This window comes from Tetrao urogallus (genome assembly GCF_951394365.1).
Source record: "Tetrao urogallus genome assembly, chromosome: 1".
NCBI classification, from domain to species: domain Eukaryota; kingdom Metazoa; phylum Chordata; class Aves; order Galliformes; family Phasianidae; genus Tetrao; species Tetrao urogallus.
Genome location: NC_136813.1, coordinates 142,499,630 through 142,519,354, shown reverse-complemented (window position 1 = coordinate 142,519,354; position 19,725 = coordinate 142,499,630). Strand labels below are relative to the sequence as shown.

Below are 19,725 nucleotides of genomic sequence, written 5' to 3'. Positions count from 1 at the left end.
TTTTTCCTGTTTAATTTTTTTTTTAATTCCCTTTTTAAAAATGTGCATATGGAAGTGTGTACCCCGTTTCTTACCTGCCCAGGGCCACGTGCTAAAGTGATACTGCTCCCATTTCCTACTTGGTGGTAACATGCCCAAATGATGTTACTCGTGCCTTTCACCAGGCTGTTGCTCTGGTGAGTTGTTTCTTAGTGACCCCCCTGTTCCTTTCCAGCATCCCTGCTTTCCAGGATACATAAAGGAACCTTCCTTGAAAATGGAAAACTCATCTTGGAACAAATAAGTAACAGAACATAGAACGCGTTACTGGAACGGAAAGTTATTGTGGGAAGGAGTCTGCGTTTTTAAACTGTCAAATTTCTGTTCTGGAGCATATGCCAAGTCACAGATTTCCTCCCCACCGCACCCCGACAGCAGATTGATTATAATATTGTTGCTTTGTTACCCTGGCACTTGAGTCACAGATGAGTCTCGTTTGCCTTGGCTGGAGCTGTGTGCATCAGAGCCCGTCTGTTCAGCGCTGAATTGTGGCCGTCCCCGCAATGGGCCGGCAGCAGTGACAGGGCTGGGAGATTTAGCTGCCTGCATAAAAGGAGGGGAGGAAAAAAAAAAAAACAAATAGAAAACCTCAGGAGGAGCTCTGGTATTGTTTCAGTATGCTGCATACGTCTCGTCCTCCACCTTTGCTCCATAGTCACGTCTGAAAGCGCGACTTCTTGCTCTGCTTTCTGCCAGCTCTGCAGTTCTTTCCGAGGCATTCAGAGCTTTCCCAATTGATTCCAGATGTGCTCGCCTTCCCTGCATTTTTCTCCCTTCCTCCTCCTCAATTGGCAGCTTTTCTGGGAGGAGCTGGAATCGGGCAGGCAGGAGTGGAGGGCTAGCACTGGCTGGTGAGAATGGGGGGACAGAAGGGGCTTGCGTGATACCAATGGAGATGACTGGCTGGGCTTTGAGGTTTAAATTTTCTCCCTGGTTGTCCATCCTCTAGCTAAGCCAGCTTAGAGCAGCACCATCACACATCTCCTGCCACTGAGGGGGAAGCTGTATGCCAGAAGCCATCTTCAAAACCCTTCCTAGAAGAGCACCAGGTATTAGAGAGAGATCTGGAAGAGTATTGCAGATAGGTATGTCACGTAGTAAGGGCTTTGAAAAATTCCTCTGACCAACGTAGATACAAATCTCTAAAAGGAGCTGAATGAGCTTCTTAAGGGTTTAACTTTTCAGGAATGAAGTCTAATTTCCGAAGCTTCAGGAATAACCCTTCATGCAGTGTGGTTTGGTGATGTGCTTGCGGATACTGGGAGACAGCCCTTCCACAGAGCAAGGCTGTGGATGAGTGGGAATGGCTGCCGCTCCGTCCAGCCCAGGTCCCTGATCAGGTCTGGGGAGAAAGATGCTGGTTTTCGTAAATACAGCATCACCTGGAGAGCTGCCATCTTCCTCAAAACAAAGCTGCTATCTGACTGTAGAATTGCCCTGACATCCTGCCGGAGGGCTACTGTGGGATTTTCTTCCCTATAGACATTTCCGTGTTATGCAGCACTTATTCCTGAGTGGAACATACAAGCTGCTGGTTAGCAGTTGGGACAGGTAGTAAACCAGCACTGTGCTGCATTATAGCCACTGCAGACGCAGGCCGCTCCCAGCCCAGCCAATACTGCTCTTCTTCCCCGCTATCGCTGCCTCCCAGTGTGGGAATCCACACTGGTGCGAGTGTGATCAGTTTGCTAATCCGCTGCAAAGCTGATGGCAGTTAGCTTGGATTAAACATACGTGACACATCTGCAGAGCACTGTGTTTTAGCTGAGGTTCATTTCAATTCTGGTTCAGAAGAAGAAACCTAACCCTCTTCGCTGAACAGTGAAGTAATCTCACTCGTATGGGGGCGCTTCCACCGTGCCGGGTGCCTGTTGGATTAGTGTGTATGACTGGATGCAGCACATTCTAGGCTGTGCTTTCGTACTGATTTGTTGAAAGCTGGTCGCCTTGCAGAAATCTCTCTCCCAAGAACATTGACAATGAATGCCAAATGGAAAATATTCATTCAGGGGATTGCAGAGCTGGGAAGAACACTGCCAGGGCAGATGCTAAAGGACCGGTCTAGAGTGAAAATGTGAGCCTGGCCTTTCATTTGCCTGCTGGCTTTTCTGCTTAGGAAGCATCCATCTTGGTGACCTTTCTCCTTCATCCTCAGCCCCCCCTCTTCCCTATAATGTTCAGAGGTAGTTTCATTTCTAATGTGGAATGGAAACAGATGTTGAGGCCTTGATGGGGTCTCATGAAGCACATTTCTCTTCCTAATCAACCCCAGAGAGTGTGAATTGATTGAAAGCATTTGGTAGGATGCCTTAATTGCCAGCAACATTTCACTTTTTTAGTGTTTTTTTTTTTTTTTTTTTTTTTTTAAGAGGGAATAATGTAGATTTCAAGAGCAGTAAATCAGTATTAAAACCTGAAAGCCAGTGGGTACGTTTCAGGCTGGCAAGCCAGCATAGCTCTGCTGTATAGTGCTAGGAGAAATGGCTGTGTTGGGGTGAGTGAGTGCTTCCGGGGTAGTGCAATAAGATGAGACTGTAATTTTCTTTTTTCTTTTCCTATAAAAGTGAGGTTTGAACTTATCTATTAAAAAAAGAAAAAAAAAAAAAAAAAAGTACTTAAATGCATTAAAAAAAAAGGCAAGAAAGCCAGCTGTTTTCTTTTACAGAACAGTTTTTGGTGGCCTGGAATGATAGTGTATATTGGAAGATAACTTACTCTTCCCTTGCTTTACATATCAAGGAAAAGGAAGGAGAAGATTAGATAATCAGTGCAAGCTTGCTCCAGGAAGTTGGAGGAAACATGCCTTTAAATGGTTAGATGTGTGCCTGTCTGTGTGCAGGCAGCTATTTTAGTGGAAGGTCAGCTCAGTTAGGCTAAAGTTGAGCCAATTGAAAAAGAGCATCCTTAAAATGATTGCTTGAAGTTTAAATTCAAAAAAACACGTGAATGTGAGCCTGTCAGCTTTTAACAAAACTGACATAAAACTCCACCAAACTCTTGCAAAACTACCTGTTGGTAGAGCATTATTTCTGGGAGGGCGAAGGAGGAATTGCTATTGGATGTAAGGGTTGAAATCCCCAGAGTGTTGTAAATCAAATCCCAAACCCTCCATTATTGTGATCTTCCTCCAAGTGCATTTATGATCAATCTGCACCAAGGGAAGAGGGGTTGATTTTATCCATCTGGGTCAACAGACAGGCATGCCAACACTGTGCCCTGGAGCCACAGCAGTGCCTTTTGAGGTGTGGGTGTGGGGTTAGGGCCATGCACCCTTGGGCTCAGCAAAGGTTTGTGCAGAGAGCTACCAGGGGATGGTTCTGTAGTAACTGTACTCGGAGTTGTTTTTTACTGTCCCTGGGGGGTTATAATCAGTAAGTAACACTTGTGGGGAAATCATGTCTGCTTTCTAGGACACTTGTCTATTTTCATTCTTCTTTCTCTGCTTTCTATTTCCCTTCCTTTTAGCTTTGTACATCCTTTCCATCTCTCAACTTTCCTTCCATAGATTTTTTTTTTGCCTATATGATAGGTGCTAAAGGGCTGATTGATAGAGAGCAAAGACCCAAAGTTGTAAAACTCTTCAGAAACTGAACAGGAATGAAATGGCCATGATGTGGAAAGTGGAGGTAAAGAGCTTGTGTGGTGTTCTCAGGTACCTGAGGAATTCACGTGGCTGGGTCAGCGTTTAGCGGGATGTGGGGAGGTAAAAAGCCATCACTAATCATTCCATACACATTGCTTATTTTTGAATGTTTTCATGACCTGAAAGGACAATTTTGAAAGATCATAGCTTCAGTTCCAGGGTCTGTGAGAACCACTGATGTCCCCTAGCCCTTCCCTCCCCGCTCTTCCACCCCCTCACTGTTCTGGCTCCTGCTCTCCTCGCCCTTTGCCAAGATGTTTCAACGCTCTCAGCTGGGAACAAAACTAACCTGACAATAAAAAGCAAGTCTTTTTTCCTCTTTTTTTTTCCCCTTTTTTTTCTGGGATACATGCTGAAAAGGCTCACAGAGGGTGGAGGCGGCGTGTGCCTGGAGGCTGGGACCTCAGTGCCAGGAGCCTGGGGAGGGTGCGCTCTGCTCCCCCTGGCCCAGCTGTGACCCAGTCAGAGGGGAATGGTGAGAGTTCCTGTGTCCTGATCAGGGGCAGCGTGGGCTGGGCAATGGCTCCAGGTTGAGCTGTTGCCTCTGCAGATTGGACCTAGGAGCAGCTTTTGCTATTTACGGAAGGGATTAGGGCTGTGCAGAGAGCAAACAGCCGTAGCCGAGAGCACAGCGGTTGTCACAAACACCTTAATTGCCTGCAGCTAGATGGGAGGCAGCCCTTCCCAGGCTTAATAACACAGGCATGGCGAAGGCAAACCTGTCAACAGTGGGCTGGCCCCCCCCTGTGCTCTATCTATTGCAGTGCATGGGGGTTTCCAAAGCTGAAGAGTACTTTGGAGAGGTTATTTGATGTGTACGTACGATAGCATTGCCTTGCGCCTTCCTCTGAAGCTCATGGCTCTTCATAAGGTAGCGGACAACGCAGAGCTTATGGCACTTCACATGGAATTGTCCATGCAGAAATTGCACCAGGTCAGTTTTACCAGAATTGCCGTTTTAATCTGTTCCTCTTTGCTATCTATACAAATTCTGGCATGCCAATAGAGAAGGGATCCACAGTCACTTCACTCTGAGGCTCCTTTCACGTCTCTCTAATTACACTCGTTTCTCCAGCGCACGAAACAAAACCAGCCCCTCACAAAATAAACTGATCTTTGTTAGCTGACAGCTTTATGGAAGTGGGAGGCCTTTGTGCATGTTTTTGTGCTCGCGCTCGGTGCCGTGATCTTGGATCACCACCTGCTGTCTGCTGAAAGAATTCATCCGAAATCGCGTTTGCGGAACCACGTTGTGCTGGTTGAGGCATCCCTGGCTTCCTCCCCTCTGCGAGGTACCGAGGTTCCGCTACGTCTGTTTGCGTCTCGCCTGGCTGCGTAGCTTGGAGCCGCAGAGCTCGTTAATTAAGGTACGTGTGCATCAGCTCTTAAAAACGTGTCCCTGTTTAGGATTTCTCGCTGGCTTAGCTGAATTGTTTTTGCAAACAAAGCGTGGGATGAGCTGCAGGTGAAACCACAGCCCAAAGAAGGGAAGCTGACACCTCGAGGCACGGCCGTAGCTCTGGAGGTTTGGGAGCCCAGGCTGGTGTCCCGTGTCCTGCTGGTGCGCTGGGCAGGGTGTGCTGGTGAGACCGGTGTCAGAGCTCGGTAGGAAGGCAGCTGCTCTGAATCCCTGCCTTCTGTGTGAGTGCTTCCTGTGGGAGCCTGAGAGCTGAGTGAGTATACAACGTAGGGGTTTCTGGTTTTCTTTGAACTGTCAGTTACTGTGTCGTACTGAGGCTTTTTCCCTTTCTGAGGGGTGTACGTTCGGTTAATTGTTCTGAGTTATGGTTGTGTTGAACAGCCCATCCTTGCTTGGTAGGCATGGGATGGCAGCTAGTGGTAGTATGAATTCATATCTGCTAACCTGGAGCTGCCAAAATTGTTCCTGCAGCTGGGTGTCCCTCAGGCTTCCTTCCTGGAGACCACCATCCATCTCGTGTTGTGGCTGCGAAAAGAGTCTGTCCGAGCCTGGACGTTAATTAGGTTCATTTTATGCTATCGCACAAGTTGATAACAGCAGTAATTAGTGGGAACTGCAGCTGAGCTTTCTTTGTCCCGCGATGGCATCTGTGCGTGCGTTTGGGGATGGTGACTACTCTTTGACATATTCATCTCAGTCTGTCGATGTTGAGTCATGATGCTGAGAGGTTCACGAGCTAAATCAGGCAGTGCTGGTGGTGCAGGGAGGCATGTCGTTGAGACAGGATAGACAAAATACTTTCAGCTCGGCTCTCTTGGTTGCGTCTCCCTCCTGCATGCCTTCACTGAGGGTTTTGTTGAAGCGCTTCGTATCTCTTGGGATGTGGGAAAATCAGCGCTTCTGACTGCAGGACCTTCTGCAAAGGGTTGGAGGTAGGGAAAGGAGTGCAGGTTTTGTGTTGGAACATAAATGGGATTTTTTTGTGCGTGTTCTTGAAAATACAAAGCGTTGGGTGAATGCTGAAATTGGGCAGAGTGGCAGAAGAGGGGGGGTATCAGTACACCATGAAAGCTGCGGGGAACACATTAGGAGTTCCCTTCATAGACATGAGTGGGGGCAGGAAGGAAGCAGTGAAGGAAATAAAAATGTTAAAAAGTAATTAGACAGGAAATGTGTAAGTAATCACAGCTAGAGGAAAAATAATTTCAAATACAGGTACTCCTTTGGATAGGGAAAGCTGGGCAAGCATAGTAGCAATAGATTTACTGATAACCTGGGGCGTGATTTCTGCATTTTAGTATATTTAATATTATTATAAATATGAGATTAGAAAAAAAAATCCCTGAAGTTAGAATGGTATTAAAACACTCCATTCTGCACTAAAAATCCCTTATTTAAAAATCTTAGGAAGGTCAGAGAGAAGTAATAAATAAAGTTGTCAGGCTGTTTTGGCTTGTGAGATGTGATTAAGCTTAAAATAAATGTGTTATCAAAACACCACAAGAAATAGGGGGGAGAGAGAGAGAGAGATAGCATTTTTCATCCTTCAAACACTTGTAGATAATTGAAGAAGGGAGAGAAAATTTTTGAAGGTTGAAAAGCATTTAAACTAGAAGGGGTGCAGTGTTAACCGAGGGAGGGGGAACGTTGGAAATACAGTGATACGAGGTTTGTGGGCTGGCATTTTAAGCAGTCGAGGGGTGAGATTAAACAAAATGCTGGAGTACGTCCTTTAGGGAGCAACGCCACACTGTTGGGGAGAAGGCACAATAAGTTTTGTTGGTGGCTAATTAACGTTCTCTTCCTCCTATCGGGTGCCATGGGCTTGTGAGTCTGGTTTGCTCTAAGAAGATTGGAAATAGTTTCTGCTGTGGCATCTTCCCAGGGGTTGTTGTAGCAGTTCTTGAAATGAAATTAAAATAAAAAAAAAGAAGACCAGCAATAAAACCCAAGCAAACAAAAACGCAGACAGTTTAGTATTTGGATCCAGTGTTAAACGGTTGATGTTAAGCTATGATTAAAATGAAAGAAACAGGCAGACCTGAGCTGTATGGAAGCATGCTAGAGATTGGGTATAACAAAGTGCTGGTAGCACATCTGAGAGCCTCAGATTTTGAGCACAGATGAGGCTGCCTGTAGCTCCCCACTGCTGGGACTGGGCAGGAGACAGAGTAAGCACAAATGAAGTAGGATCAGCCCTAATCTGAGGAGCAAAGCCAACTCTTCCAGGAAACGTGGCCCTGGGCAGGCAGGCCGAGCACTGGGCAGACCGAGCAGGCTGGGGACTGGGCCGACACCTGAAGGAGCAGTGAGGTTGTGGCTGTCATCTAGGCTGGGAAGGGACGGTTGCAGGCAGAGGAAAGGAGCGGGAGGTCTGTGCGCTCTCTGCTGAAGATTGCTCGGTAATTTCCCCTCTGCGTCTCCTGTCTGTAGGACAAGCTCCCTCTCCCTTTTCCTCCCTTGGTTTAAGCATGCTGGTGTACCTCTGGGCTTTGAGGGGGAGGACCAGGGGCTGGAACAGCAGCCAAAATTTAAAATCAGGATTAGTCTGTTGACACGCACATAAATCAAACAGCCGTGCTCTCATAAATCTTCTCTGTGGGTTTTGCTGCTGTGGCAGTAGGAGCAGTGCAGCAGGCTGGGCTTCCCAGGGCTGGGTTTCAATGTTGAGACGCTTGTCCTTCACCCGGGTGGCTCGTGAAGGTCACCCCCAGCTCCCTCCTGCCCCCTCCACGACAGCCCTGCAGTGCTGCAGGCTTTGGGTTTGCTGCCGGGGTTTTTTCAGGAGTAGTAGGATGAGATGTCTTCTGGGGATATATTTTGCACAGTCAGCTGGCTGTTTCTGGGTTGTGCAGTTGGTGTGCTAAAAGCTGCACCTGTGCTTGGTGCTCATCGCTGCCAACACAGGGGAAGGGGCTGCTGCACAGATGTGTGCTTCTTTCTCTTGCTGTAATGCAACAGTGTGCCCTTAAGCACTGTGTGCCTGGGTGCAGAGCTGTGAAGATGGGGCTGGAGGAGATGGACCTAGCACCCTGCTCTTCTGTGTGCTTCCATTCCCATTCTCAAGCTCCAGAGCCTCTCTACCCTTTCAAAATAATGCCTTACCGCATGTGAAGCATTTTCATGAGATTTCAGGTGTGAGCAAGTTGCAAACCCCATAGATGGTTCTCCATGTGCCACCCAGAAGTGAGAAAGTTGCCCAAGTGTGATTAAAAACCAATGTGATGACTCAGCGGAGCAAGGCCCAATAGAGAAGAAAATAGCAGACTGTGGAAGCGAATGGGATATTTGCATGAACCGTGCGAAACATATGTGTGATTGTGGATGATTTCTCAGGCTGATACATCTATCCGTCTTCTGTGGTGTGATAAAACTGCTTTCTCCTTTCTCCAGGGTAACCAGGAGCCAGCAGCAACTCCTGATGCAATGGTGCAGCCATTCACCACAATCCCATTTCCGCCACCCCCACAGAACGGGATTCCCACAGAGTACGGGGTGCCACACACTCAGGACTATGCAGGCCAGACCAGCGAGCACAATCTGACGCTCTACGGGAGCACGCAGCCGCACGGCGAGCAGAGCACGACCACAGCCAGCACGCAGAACGGATCTCTCGCAGTAAGTACGGAAAAGCGCGGGGCAGCAGAACGGTGCCTCTGGAACGGGCGGCTGTGCAGGAGGTGGCTGCCTGTTGCTCAAGTGTGCAGAAAGTCCTAGGCTTGGAAAGGAGAGAATGGCAAAAAGCCAGGGGTTCTGATGATTCATTGCTGCGTTCTCATCTTTCCCCTTCTGTGTGTTTCCCTTGTAAATAAATGCCTGCAACTGCACCTGAGATCGTGGTGCTTTTACCACGGTGGTGCTGTCCAAAGACAAGTCTTTCCTAGAAAGATGAATTACCTTGAGTCAATTGGTACATGGTTCACATGAATGTGGTGGAGGCAAGTTCTAGAAGGTTGACAGCAGGAAGGATTTGAGAGAGCACGTGTGTTGTAGGTGTAATCCTGGAATGCTTCTGCTTTCAGGAAGCTAACAGAGCAGAAAAACACTTTTCTTTGACTTTCTGAAAATGGCAGGGAGCTTCAGGGGCAAAGATAGGAGAGGACCTCTCAGCTACTAGGCGTCCATTTACCAAACAAAGATTTTTCACCTTCTTATGTTTTTTGCTTTCTTCTTCCCATGGCCTGGAACTGGCACTGGGCAACATGCTGACAGATTATCCCAGGAAAAGCTTTATCCATCCCTTAAGCCACTTGTTAAGACTTAACTTCCTAATAAAGAGCCTTATGGTGAGAGCCTTCGGTGCTCAGGGGTGGATTTAATCTGTTAATGCTTTCAGTTTTGCTTGTAGTTGGGTGTTTGGCTCATAGAGATTATTTTCCCCCCTGTAAGTACTGAGTGAATTTAGTGCCAGCGATGGGAAGAGCTGATAGTGCCAGCCCGAGTGTGGACGGCTCCAGCATGGGGCCTTGCTGCTTCTGCAGTGGGCACTGGTTGACAACACCAGCTATGGCTTTGATAAGTTATCATTGAGTTTATCCTGGGAACGCCTCAGCTGGGAGAAGAAGACGGTACAAACCCAGTAAAGCACATCGATAGTGTGTAAAAGGAACTTCAAAGGCCTTCCTTGGCCTAAGGCAAATGCAAACATAGACAAGAAGAGATCAGGCTGGAAATAAAACCTAAGGCCGATGCAGGGTACAGCATGCAGAAATGCAATTTGTCATAAAGGCATGTTGTTTGAGCCTGGAGGATCTGGGCTGCCCATCTCCAGCAAACAACTGGGTCGATGAGAAGAGTGGAAATGGGGAGCAAACTGGAGCCGTGCCTTTTCTCCTGTGGGCATTTGCTCTTCCCATCTTTGCCCAGAGCTTGAGAGCCTTTCTTTTTTAATGGAAGCGATGTGAGCCCTGACCTTGGCTGCGGGCTCTCGCCAAACCTCCTGCTCCTCTTCCTTATTAGGAGCCGTCCCCACAGTGCTGCAGGGCCTGGCTCTGCCTCCCATCAGCCAGCGCCGGCTCTGCGCAGCCCGCCGTGTGTGCGCCAACCGGGAATGGGGATGAGCAGCCTGTGTGTGGGAGGGAGCGTTGCTGGGAGACTGCAGGGAGAAGCTGGTGTTGCCAGGAGGGAGCGTGACTGGGAGAGGTGATCTGGGAAGCAGGCAGGGTAATGCATGGCGCTGGTTATTGGGAGCAGGTGGGCACGTCTGGTGCGAGCGCTTAACGCGGTTAAAGATGCAAGCTGAGCATGCAGAGTCAGTCTCCATGGCCGGAAGGGAGTGAGGGTGCAGCTGGGACTGCTCGAACCCAGAGCATCCCAGATATTGGCACGTGGGGAGGGGGAAGGCAGCTCGGCCGCAGGCATTCCCACACTTGTTATGCATTGGGTTTTGGATCGCCTTTGTCCCTCTATCTCTCTGTGCAGGAACCCTACTGTATGAATTTATTTTCATTCTGTGGGGTGCCTTGGGATGTAATTGCTTGCAACTTTTCTCCTTCTCAGTACGCTGATTAATGATGTAGGATCTAGGGGGAGGAAGAAGGCTCAGCAGTTGCTCAAGCTAAAGCATGCTGTTAAAATACAGCGGAACAGGTTGGTTGTTTCATCTTGAACATCTACAGCTAACGTCAAGCATCTTGTCTGTCACACAGACTGGTTATTGCTTGTTTGACATACATGTCCAATCTATGGTGGAATAGACTGCTATGCTTTAAAGAGCTTTCCCTTCATTTTGTTGTCTTGCTCAAATGCCAGTGCTAACTTTAACATAGCAAAAACTCGTTGTGGGTGATATGCGATCCTCCCCTCCCATTATTGGGATTGACAAGCACAGCTGCTGTCATCTGTGCGAAGGCGATACCCCTGACTAAATATCTGGCAGGTTTTTTAGCCGCTGACTGCAAGCCTGTGCTCCCATGGGATAGTTCACACATTTCCTTAGGTCAGGCGGATCAGGTCCCTCCTTGCTTTTAAGAACAAGGCTTGTATGGCTGCCCTGTTGGCAGGACAGAGCGAGATGGCAGAGGTTGTGTGGATTTTTGGCTTTTCAGGCTGGTGGTGTTAAGGAGAATTCCAGAAGTAACAGAATATGGGGTGACTTAAGGGTCCCTCATGGAAAGAGAAATATCATTTGGTTGGTGTTGACTTACACAGCAGCGTAGTGGGGTCTGTACTGGGGTCCCTTGTACAGCGTGGGGGGGGTGTCTTCTCATAGGAACTTTTCAGGATCTCACGAACAAGTTGGATTGAATGACTTGAGATTAGCTGTGGGATCTGCTGAGTTAATACACAGTGATCCGGAAGGCTGAGGTCAAACAGCAGATGTGAACATAAGTAAAAGAAACCTTGGTAGTCAAAGTCCATGCCTTCCTGTGTGCTCCTCTAGGCTGAGCAAAGCTCCCAAGTGAAGGGGGTTGATTGGTTGGTGTCATCAGCGGAGGGTGAGCTTGGTTCTGGAGGCCAGAGTGTGGTGGAAAGCATTCAAAGCTCTCGGAGCAGGGGCACGGAAAAGGAATTGACACAATAGGTGGTGTAATACAAACAGCTTAATACTTTGGAACCTTTTTATTTTAGGATCAGGCCTCATCCATGGAGCTTTGTTTCTTGTCTGGCATGTGGGTCTCCTGGTCATCATCTCCGAGCATCTGTCCTTTCTCTTGATACTGTCCGAAAGCACAGCTGAAAGACCTGCCTTAAAAATAGCCCGAGGTAGCAGACCATATTTGGCCTACTTGCTCTGCCTGTTACAGCCTGTCTCTTAAACTGTTGACACTCTGCATTTCACTTTTTATAGTGCTGGGCTGCCTGGCTTCTTTGCCTTCCCTTTTCTTGGTTTACACGAGTTCTCCCTGCTGGAGACACCCAGCGCAGAGAGCCCCAGGGAGCGATGCTAACGAGGCCGTGGCTCCTCTGGCAGCTGAGCTGATCTAAAGATTCACCGCTGTCAGAAAGGAGAGATCTGGCTCCCAGCACAAATTCCCACTCCTGTTTACCAGCTCTGGCATTCCTCACGTGAGCCACTTGAATTCACTGACCCGGCAGAAAGCTGTCCAATTCTTTCACTGGGTTAATGAATTAGAGAGGCTCTTGGAGGAATCCAGCACATGCTGTTGTCTCAAGGTAGGTGCATGGAGAGCGTGGCCAGGAGCCGAGAGCAGTTGTCAGCTCGCTGCATCTCCCAGTGCTCTACCCGCAGAGGGAAGATTAATCATCGCTGAGCTACAAAAGCTTGCTTGATAGTAAATGCATTGCACTTAATACTGTGAGCTGATTATTCAGCTCGTTTCTCTTGTTAATGTCAGAGGGAAGAATTTGTGTGTCTATATAAATTACAGAATGCAGCTGGAGCTATGGAAGTCGAGGAGTAAGTTTATGCAAATGACTTTGCACGAAAATGGCAGGTGCTGTCGCCTCGGCACTGCGTTGTCGTGAACCAATATAAAGCATTATTTAATTACAGAGCAGCGTGTCTCTCGGCTTTTCAACTCGCCATACTGAGGCATATTTAACTCATCTGCCGCACCATAAAGGGATTTAGTCTTCCAGGTTTTGTGAAGACACATCTGTGGTGGGGGACCCCTGTGTACCGCGTTTGGAAGCAAGATGGGAGGCTGCTGGGTCAGCTGGCTGTGGCCCAGGCGTCCACCAAGAGTGGAGAAGGGAGGGAGCCAGCAGCATTATGGAGGTTCCTCAACTTATTATGCATGACTTTTTACACTGTCTGATGGTGACAGGACAAAGTGAAAAGGCTATAAAAGAGGGGAGATTTAGGTTAGATGTTAGGAGGAAATCTTTCAGTCAGAAGGCAGTGATGCACTGGCACAGGCTGCCCAGAGAAGCTGTGGGTGCTCCATGCCTGGAGGTTCAAGGCCAGGTTGGATGGGGCCTTGGGCAGCCTGAGCTGGGGGCTGGCAGCCCTGCCCACAGCAGAGAGTGGGACTGGATGGGCTTTGAGGTCCCTTTCAATCTGACCATTCTATGATGATGCTATAAGGATGACTTTCCCTTGGGTATTTTTTACCTAGTCTGAGATAGAGGAAAAATTTCCTCTGTAATTATTTTTCATCACTTCAGTAATTAAAGCATTTGCTCTTGTTGAGGTATTGCAGGTGAGAGATATGCTTAATGAGGATCCTCGGTTCTCTTTTGATGCAGCTAAGCAGGTAGATGTGAGGAGGAGCAGGCTCCCACTAAGTATGTAGCTGCTGGTTGTTCAGACACCACAGATTGGAAATCGTTGTCTGGAGGTAGAAAACTCTGACATTTAACATCAGAAATTTGCTTTGAGTACAAGGCAGATTATTTTGGTTGTCAGCGCTTTCCAGACTTGCGTCTAGTGAGGCAGATTTAAAAATGATTTCAAAGGAGAAATAGAGAATAAATCAGAAAATATCATTGCGCGAGCGTATACAGCCGTGGTGGTGCTGTGTATCTCTCAAAGGTTAGAGGAGATCTAGAAGCAGTGTAGAGAAGGATAATAGTGATGATGAAAAGGGTGTAGCAGGTTCTTTATGAGAAGAAATGAAATCTTCACTTAGGAAAAGAGCTGATAGACGAGTGAAGGGATGTGACATGCATAGAATACTGAGTAGTGTTGAGAACTCTACCGCTTTCACTTACTTGGATACGTGCAGGAAATAACTCTGTGCTGTGCATATTTAAAAAAAAAAAAAAAGCAAAACAAAACAACAACAAAACTCACAGCTTTTCTTCATATTTTTGCCTATATAATGAAGAATTTAGGTGTGGGACTCTTGTTCATAGGATCATAGAATTGCTCAGGTTGGAAAAGACCCTCAAGATCGTCAGGTCCAACCTCAGCCTAACCCTACTATCCTAACTCTAACAACCCTCCACTGAATCATGTCCCTGAGCACCACATCCAAATGGTTTTTAAACACATCCAGGGGTGGTGACTCAACCACCTCCCTGGGGAGCCTGTTCCAGCGCTTAACAATCATTTCTGTAAAGAAGTTTTTCCTGATATCCAACCTAAACCTCCCCTGGCATGTTCACAGGATGCTTTGGGAGCTGAGAGTATGAGTGGGTTCATAAAACTCGCAGGAATGTTTCATGGGCAGTGGGTTCATTGCCAGTAGTCAGCTATGAAGAAGGCATGACCTGTTCCTGCTTGCTGGAGTCTGAGACCTCCAGGGTGGGAGGCCAGAGGAGCACCACCAAGTGTTTGCCCCATTCCTGTGTTCTTACCCAGGTAACAGCCAAAAGCAAATACACCCAAGGTTACCCTAGCTAATGGAAATAGTGAAAAGCTCAACAGAAGTGGTTGGGTGTGATAAGACAGGAGAGGTTTTGCTATCCAGTGCCTGATTCCTTTGGTGGATTTTTCCACCAAATCGTCTTTGTGGGTGTCTGGTGGTGGGCATCTGGTTGTTTTGACCCAGGCATTTCAGTGCCTGGGTCAAAAGAGATTTTCTAGCATTCCCTGCACTCTTCCTGGCAGTGGGCAGGCTGCTTTCTGCCAGCCCCAGCGTGCAGTCCCTGTCTCCACACAGTTCCTCAGGGTCTTGATCCCATCAAGACGTTTTTGTTTTTTTATGCATCCAAGACTGGTCTAGAAGCAGTGGAGTGAGCACAGTCTGTCTCTCAGATGAGCCACCCCAAGTCCCCTTTTAAATATAGCTGTTAGTTACAGCTTGTATTTTGTAAATATTTTCTTTTGCAATGATTTATGGTTCATGATGGTTCTCAGCCTTTGGAGTGCCCATTTCCTGGGGGAAGAAGTCAGGGGGTTGTTGTTCAATTTGCTACAACTTGAACCTGAAGCAGTTCCAGTGAAGAAGAAGCAAGTGGGAAGCGGTGTGTGCTCTGTGCTGGCCTGTGGGATGAGGGTTCTTTTTGCTCCTGGTGGGATGGCCCCCTTGTCTGCTGGCACAGATGGATGTCCACTCTGGGCTCAGGTGCACCCACTGCTTCCCCTCCCTCCAAGAAGAAATCCTTCAGCATTGGCTTGTTTGCCAGCTGTTCTGAGAAGAAGAGCCTGTCTGGGAGGCAGGAAGGTGGCTGTACAGCTCTCTCCAAGCCTTGCGAGACGCTCCATTCCTCTTTCACGTACATTTCCCTTTACAGCCCCTTCTTGCTTAGGGTTTCTTTACTGCCAATGGGTGCAAGGAGGTGGCACAGGGGCAAAGGAAGCGAGGAGTCGAGAGAAGCAAATCCTGTGTGTGTGCTGAGCTGCGGTGCAGCTCTCAGTGACCTTGAACAGCTCAGAGCTTGTGTGTGCAGCCATGAATGACATTATCGCTGCATAAGTATATGTTACCCAGACTGCAGGGAGGAGGCAGCGGGGATCCAGGGCTGTTTCCAAACATGGGGCCTTTGCCCAACTGCGAGTTCTGAGAGCCAGGGAACAGCTGTCAGCTCCCTTCTGCGTCTCAAAACTTGATGTGGGGAAGGGAAGGAGTCGGGGTGAGGAGCGGGTGCTGGGTGAGACACGATGATAAAAGCTTGGGCTCGGTCAGGGCAGCGCTTTGCCAGTCTCCATTATGTGCCGCTGGAGAACGGGCTCCGGGCCCTTGCTTTCATCTCCTTCCTAATGAATTAAGACAAGGAATAACTATAAAAGGAGCGGGGGAGAGGAAAGCGAGATCTGAGGAGACTGTTTCTTTCATTGATGTTGTAGCTGGATGTGTGGCAGTAGACAAATGTATCCAGCTAATGTTATAGTGGCAGAAAGTTCAGCTCTTACCTTGGGGCTGTGGATGCAAAGAAATGAGAGAGGTTGCAGCATCCGGAGAGAAGAGGTATTTAATGTTAAACTACTGCTGAAAAATCAAGGAAATGAGAGGGCCTGCAAAAACATGTTGTCAGAAAGGTAAGGTTGGGCTGAGAGGCCCCCATCCCTTCTCTTGTTTCTCCAATTTAAAGCCTTTGTCTCGTACACATATCACATGCTGGAAAAGTGACTCCTGTGTGACAGCAGCACGCTGCCATATGCGGGAACAGCTGTGAGTGTTTTTGAGCAGGCCACTGTACATGATAGATCGCACCCTTGGTAAGAAAGGAGTTCTGCCCTCTGCTTAGGAACAAATGGCTGGGAGAGGAGTGCAGGCAACCTCCCGGCTCCGTCTCCTCTGGCAGCAGCAGGACAAGTCCTATGCCATCTATATTTCAATTTAGGATCTAACATGGTCTTGCTGTCGCTGTTCAGAGTCTCTGCCTTTCCTAATTCCCACTGCAGAAGATGCAGTGACGAAGCATGTGAATGTTTGCCCACTTGCCAATTCTGTGCATGACTTGGGATGTGGTGAATTGCTCTATCAAGACTCCAGAACGTGCTTGAAAATGGGTCAGGAAGAGACGCCTTAGAGCAGGAGCATCAGTGGTTTTGGGGGAGTTGTTTTGGCGCGCTCCCTGTGACACAGACATTGTGTGCAGTGGTGATGGATGGGCTACCCCTGTGCTTTGTCCTGCTTGGACAGACTTACCCTGAGGAGCAAAGGACTCTGATGGAGTAATAAAAATAAAACCACCGAATAGCATGGTGTGATTTAATCACAAGTCAGCTGCATTGATTCTTCCCCTAGGGTACACACTGTGTTTGGAGATGCATTTTATCATAGAGGTAGGGGTGGGAGAAGAGCTGGGATTTGAAGAGGGGGTGGCTTCTTTTTTAGATACAGTCAAATGGAAGGTCGTGAGGTTGTTCTTGAAAATTTGATATCTGAGGAGCAGAGGGGTTGAGCCTTGGCCAAATAAAAATTCTTCATCCCGCTGGGCTTCTCCTGAGACTCACATGGCTCTGGGGAGTAGAGATAATTGCAGGGCAGTATTGCTGTTCCTCCTATCACAGCTTAATTTATATTAATCAGATCAAATGTGTTTTACGCTGTCTTACTAAAACAATATGGAAAGCTGCCACTGCTTTGCTCAGCACAAGAGGCCAGTGCTTAACTATTAGCTTGTTTTTGTCAGTCCATTATAACCACTGTACAAGGTCAAGGTTATATTTGTCAAGGACATGTCTGGCCAGAAGAAGCTCTCTTCATCTTGCCAGTATAGTGTATCTGTGGAGAGATGAGGTTTTTTTGTTGTTGTTCCAAGTATCACCAAGTGTTGTATATGAGATGATGTGTAGGGCAGTCTAGCGTGCCTGGACAGTGGTTGGGGAACCAGTGCAACTCTCCACGTAATTTCCTTTTTTGTAGACAAACTTGCATCTAGAGAAAGAAGAGGCCTTCACCAAAACAACCCCCTACTTCTTAATCGTGAGTTTTAAGGCTTGAAGGTGCCTAAAAAAGGCTAAGTAACAGTTACGGAGTCTTTCTTTCCCATAGAGCTTCTTTTCACTCGGTGAATTAAGGAGGAAGTCAGGTTGGCACCTAAAGAAAGGAAAAGACATTTTGAAGTGCATCATACAAGTGTCAGAGCATTAGTCCCACGGGGCTGAGGCAAGCAATAGGAGATGGTAGTGACTGGGTGGATGCTCTTTGAATACCTTTACCCATCATACTGCTTGCTCTTGCACAGGGGCAGAACAATAAGACTGGCCAGGTTATAGTCTGCTCTGTTCTGTGGCTCTGAGTGTTTGCTGGTGTGGTTTTGACTGAATTGTAAAACCCCTACTGTTTTCTCATCAGTGCATTTTGCAAAGGGACTGTCCCTTGCCTGTAGAGTGCTTTGCTCAGATGTTATGCTTTTTACTCTCAGCCCAGCACAAACAGCTGAAGTTCTCTTCCTTGCTTCTTCTCTGTGGGGCCACTAGGTCTGTCTCCTGGCACACACGTCTGCCTCCTTGCTGTACGTTCTCTGTGCACAAGTATTAAGAGCCCACCCTTGCCCTGGCTTGCTGTACCACTTGGGAGTGCCAGACCCAATTCCTTTATTTCAGTTGTGGAGCTGGCAGCAGCAAGTAACATTTGGAGGTTTTTATAAATCCAGCAGCACTAATGACTGTTTCCTGTCCCTGGGATGGCTTTTAAATGTACTAGAAAAGTTAATCAAAGACATCCGTAAGCTGTTGATACATGGATTTTACCGTTTAATTATAGACCTTCTTTTGGGGGTGGTGTTTCTCTGAAGGGAGCTTGACAGCAGATGCCATTTTGCCTGGAGATGCATTTCTGGTATTGGCCCGGTGAAGAGCTGCCACTTCAGCTGTGGGATTTTGATGATTGCAGGAACATCCTGCCACATGAGATTAGAGCGGCGGTACTACCTCCCAGCTTCAGGATACGGAAGATCCGCCTCTTCATTAGAGCTTTCATATGGTGGCAGCTGAAGTGAGGAAGAGCAGGGGAGAAGAGAAGCAATTTAAGAAAACCAAAGGCAAATCTACTAAGCTAAAAGGTGATAGGAGGGGAAAGAAGATGAGATCTCATTACTGTTTAGTTGTGAAAAAGGAAGGGAAGAACAACAAATCAATGGTTAAGCATTGCTGGCTTTATCAAAGTAATTGTCAAGTACTCAGATACTGCAGTCACAAATGGAGTACTAATACACAAAAAGAGATGGACGGAGCACGTTGAAGTAATTTGTACGGTTTCTATTCATGCACACACTTGTGTCTTTCTGATTTCAGCAGACAGAAGGAGGGGCACAGACAGATGGACAGCAATCACAGACACAGAGCAGTGAGAACACCGAGAGCAAATCCACTCCAAAACGACTTCATGTGTCTAACATTCCCTTCCGCTTTCGAGATCCTGACCTTCGACAGATGTTTGGGGTAAGTTTGCTAAAGCCCTTCAAGGCACAGCAGGTTCTCCTTCACCACAGGAGTGCACAATGTACAATGCTGGCTTATTTATGTTCTCTGGGGAAAAAGCCCTTCTTTTGACCCTGTCCTGGTTTACTCAGTGCCCTATAAAGTTGTTGCAAAATTAGGGTGATTAGTAGCATTTGGTCAGTGCACATGAAAACTCTGTGTTGTTCATACAGAGATGTTAATTATAAGCTAATAACTGGCTTAAGGAAAAAAAAAAAAGACCACAACAAAACTTTACCTTATTTCCCAGCGAAGACTAGGATTAAACATTGACTTAATATATCCCTCACAAAGCACTGTTTTTCAGTTGCTTAGGAACTTGTTGAAATATTTGTCTTTCCTCGTGATGCACTTCTGTGATGAAAAATTATTGCGAGGAGCTGGCCAACTGGTAATTGCATGTGGAAAAGCTAGTGCAAGTCAGATGGTATTTTGAGTTGGGTATGATATACATTTTGTTTCTTTTGATGGAATACTTTGTCTCCCCTAATCTGCATGTGCTATTCATCTTCCCAGTTTATAAGCTCTTTGGGGAAGGGTTAGTTTACGTGAGTATAGCCAGTGACTTTTTCCATGTGGACACAGATGAGCTGGGTGCCTCATGACCTAACATTTAGGTGAAGTTGGCTATATATTATCATCGGGAATCTGTGACTTGTTGGTATGATGGTAGCGTTCTTGGTTGATGATGTGTTTCAAAGTCTTCAGAAATACTTCTTTATAAAGGTAACAAGCTTAAAATGTTGCTGCCTATTTGAGATGCAGGGCAGAGCACTCAAGTCAGGAAAGAACAAAGCTAAGGTTGCCTTACCGTGCTGCTTTGAGTTTGTGTCCTTGATCCTAAACATGTAGCCAGCTATTCCTCCAAATTCCTCACCATGCTGCACTTTCAGCTATTGCATC

General features: G+C 47.3%; 1 protein-coding gene across 1 annotated transcript in view; it reads left to right on the top strand.

Annotated features, from left to right (window-relative positions):
- The window catches only part of RBFOX2 (RNA binding fox-1 homolog 2), a gene marked incomplete at both ends in the record, with an annotated part of 157,413 nt that overhangs the window by 96,788 nt on the left and 40,900 nt on the right, over positions 1-19,725 (top strand). Inside the window, 2 exons of the mRNA XM_079546770.1 lie at positions 8,496-8,720; positions 18,637-18,783. Of these exons, the coding sequence (XP_079402896.1) occupies positions 8,496-8,720; positions 18,637-18,783 (372 nt within the window). The remainder of the gene's footprint in view (positions 1-8,495; positions 8,721-18,636; positions 18,784-19,725) is intronic.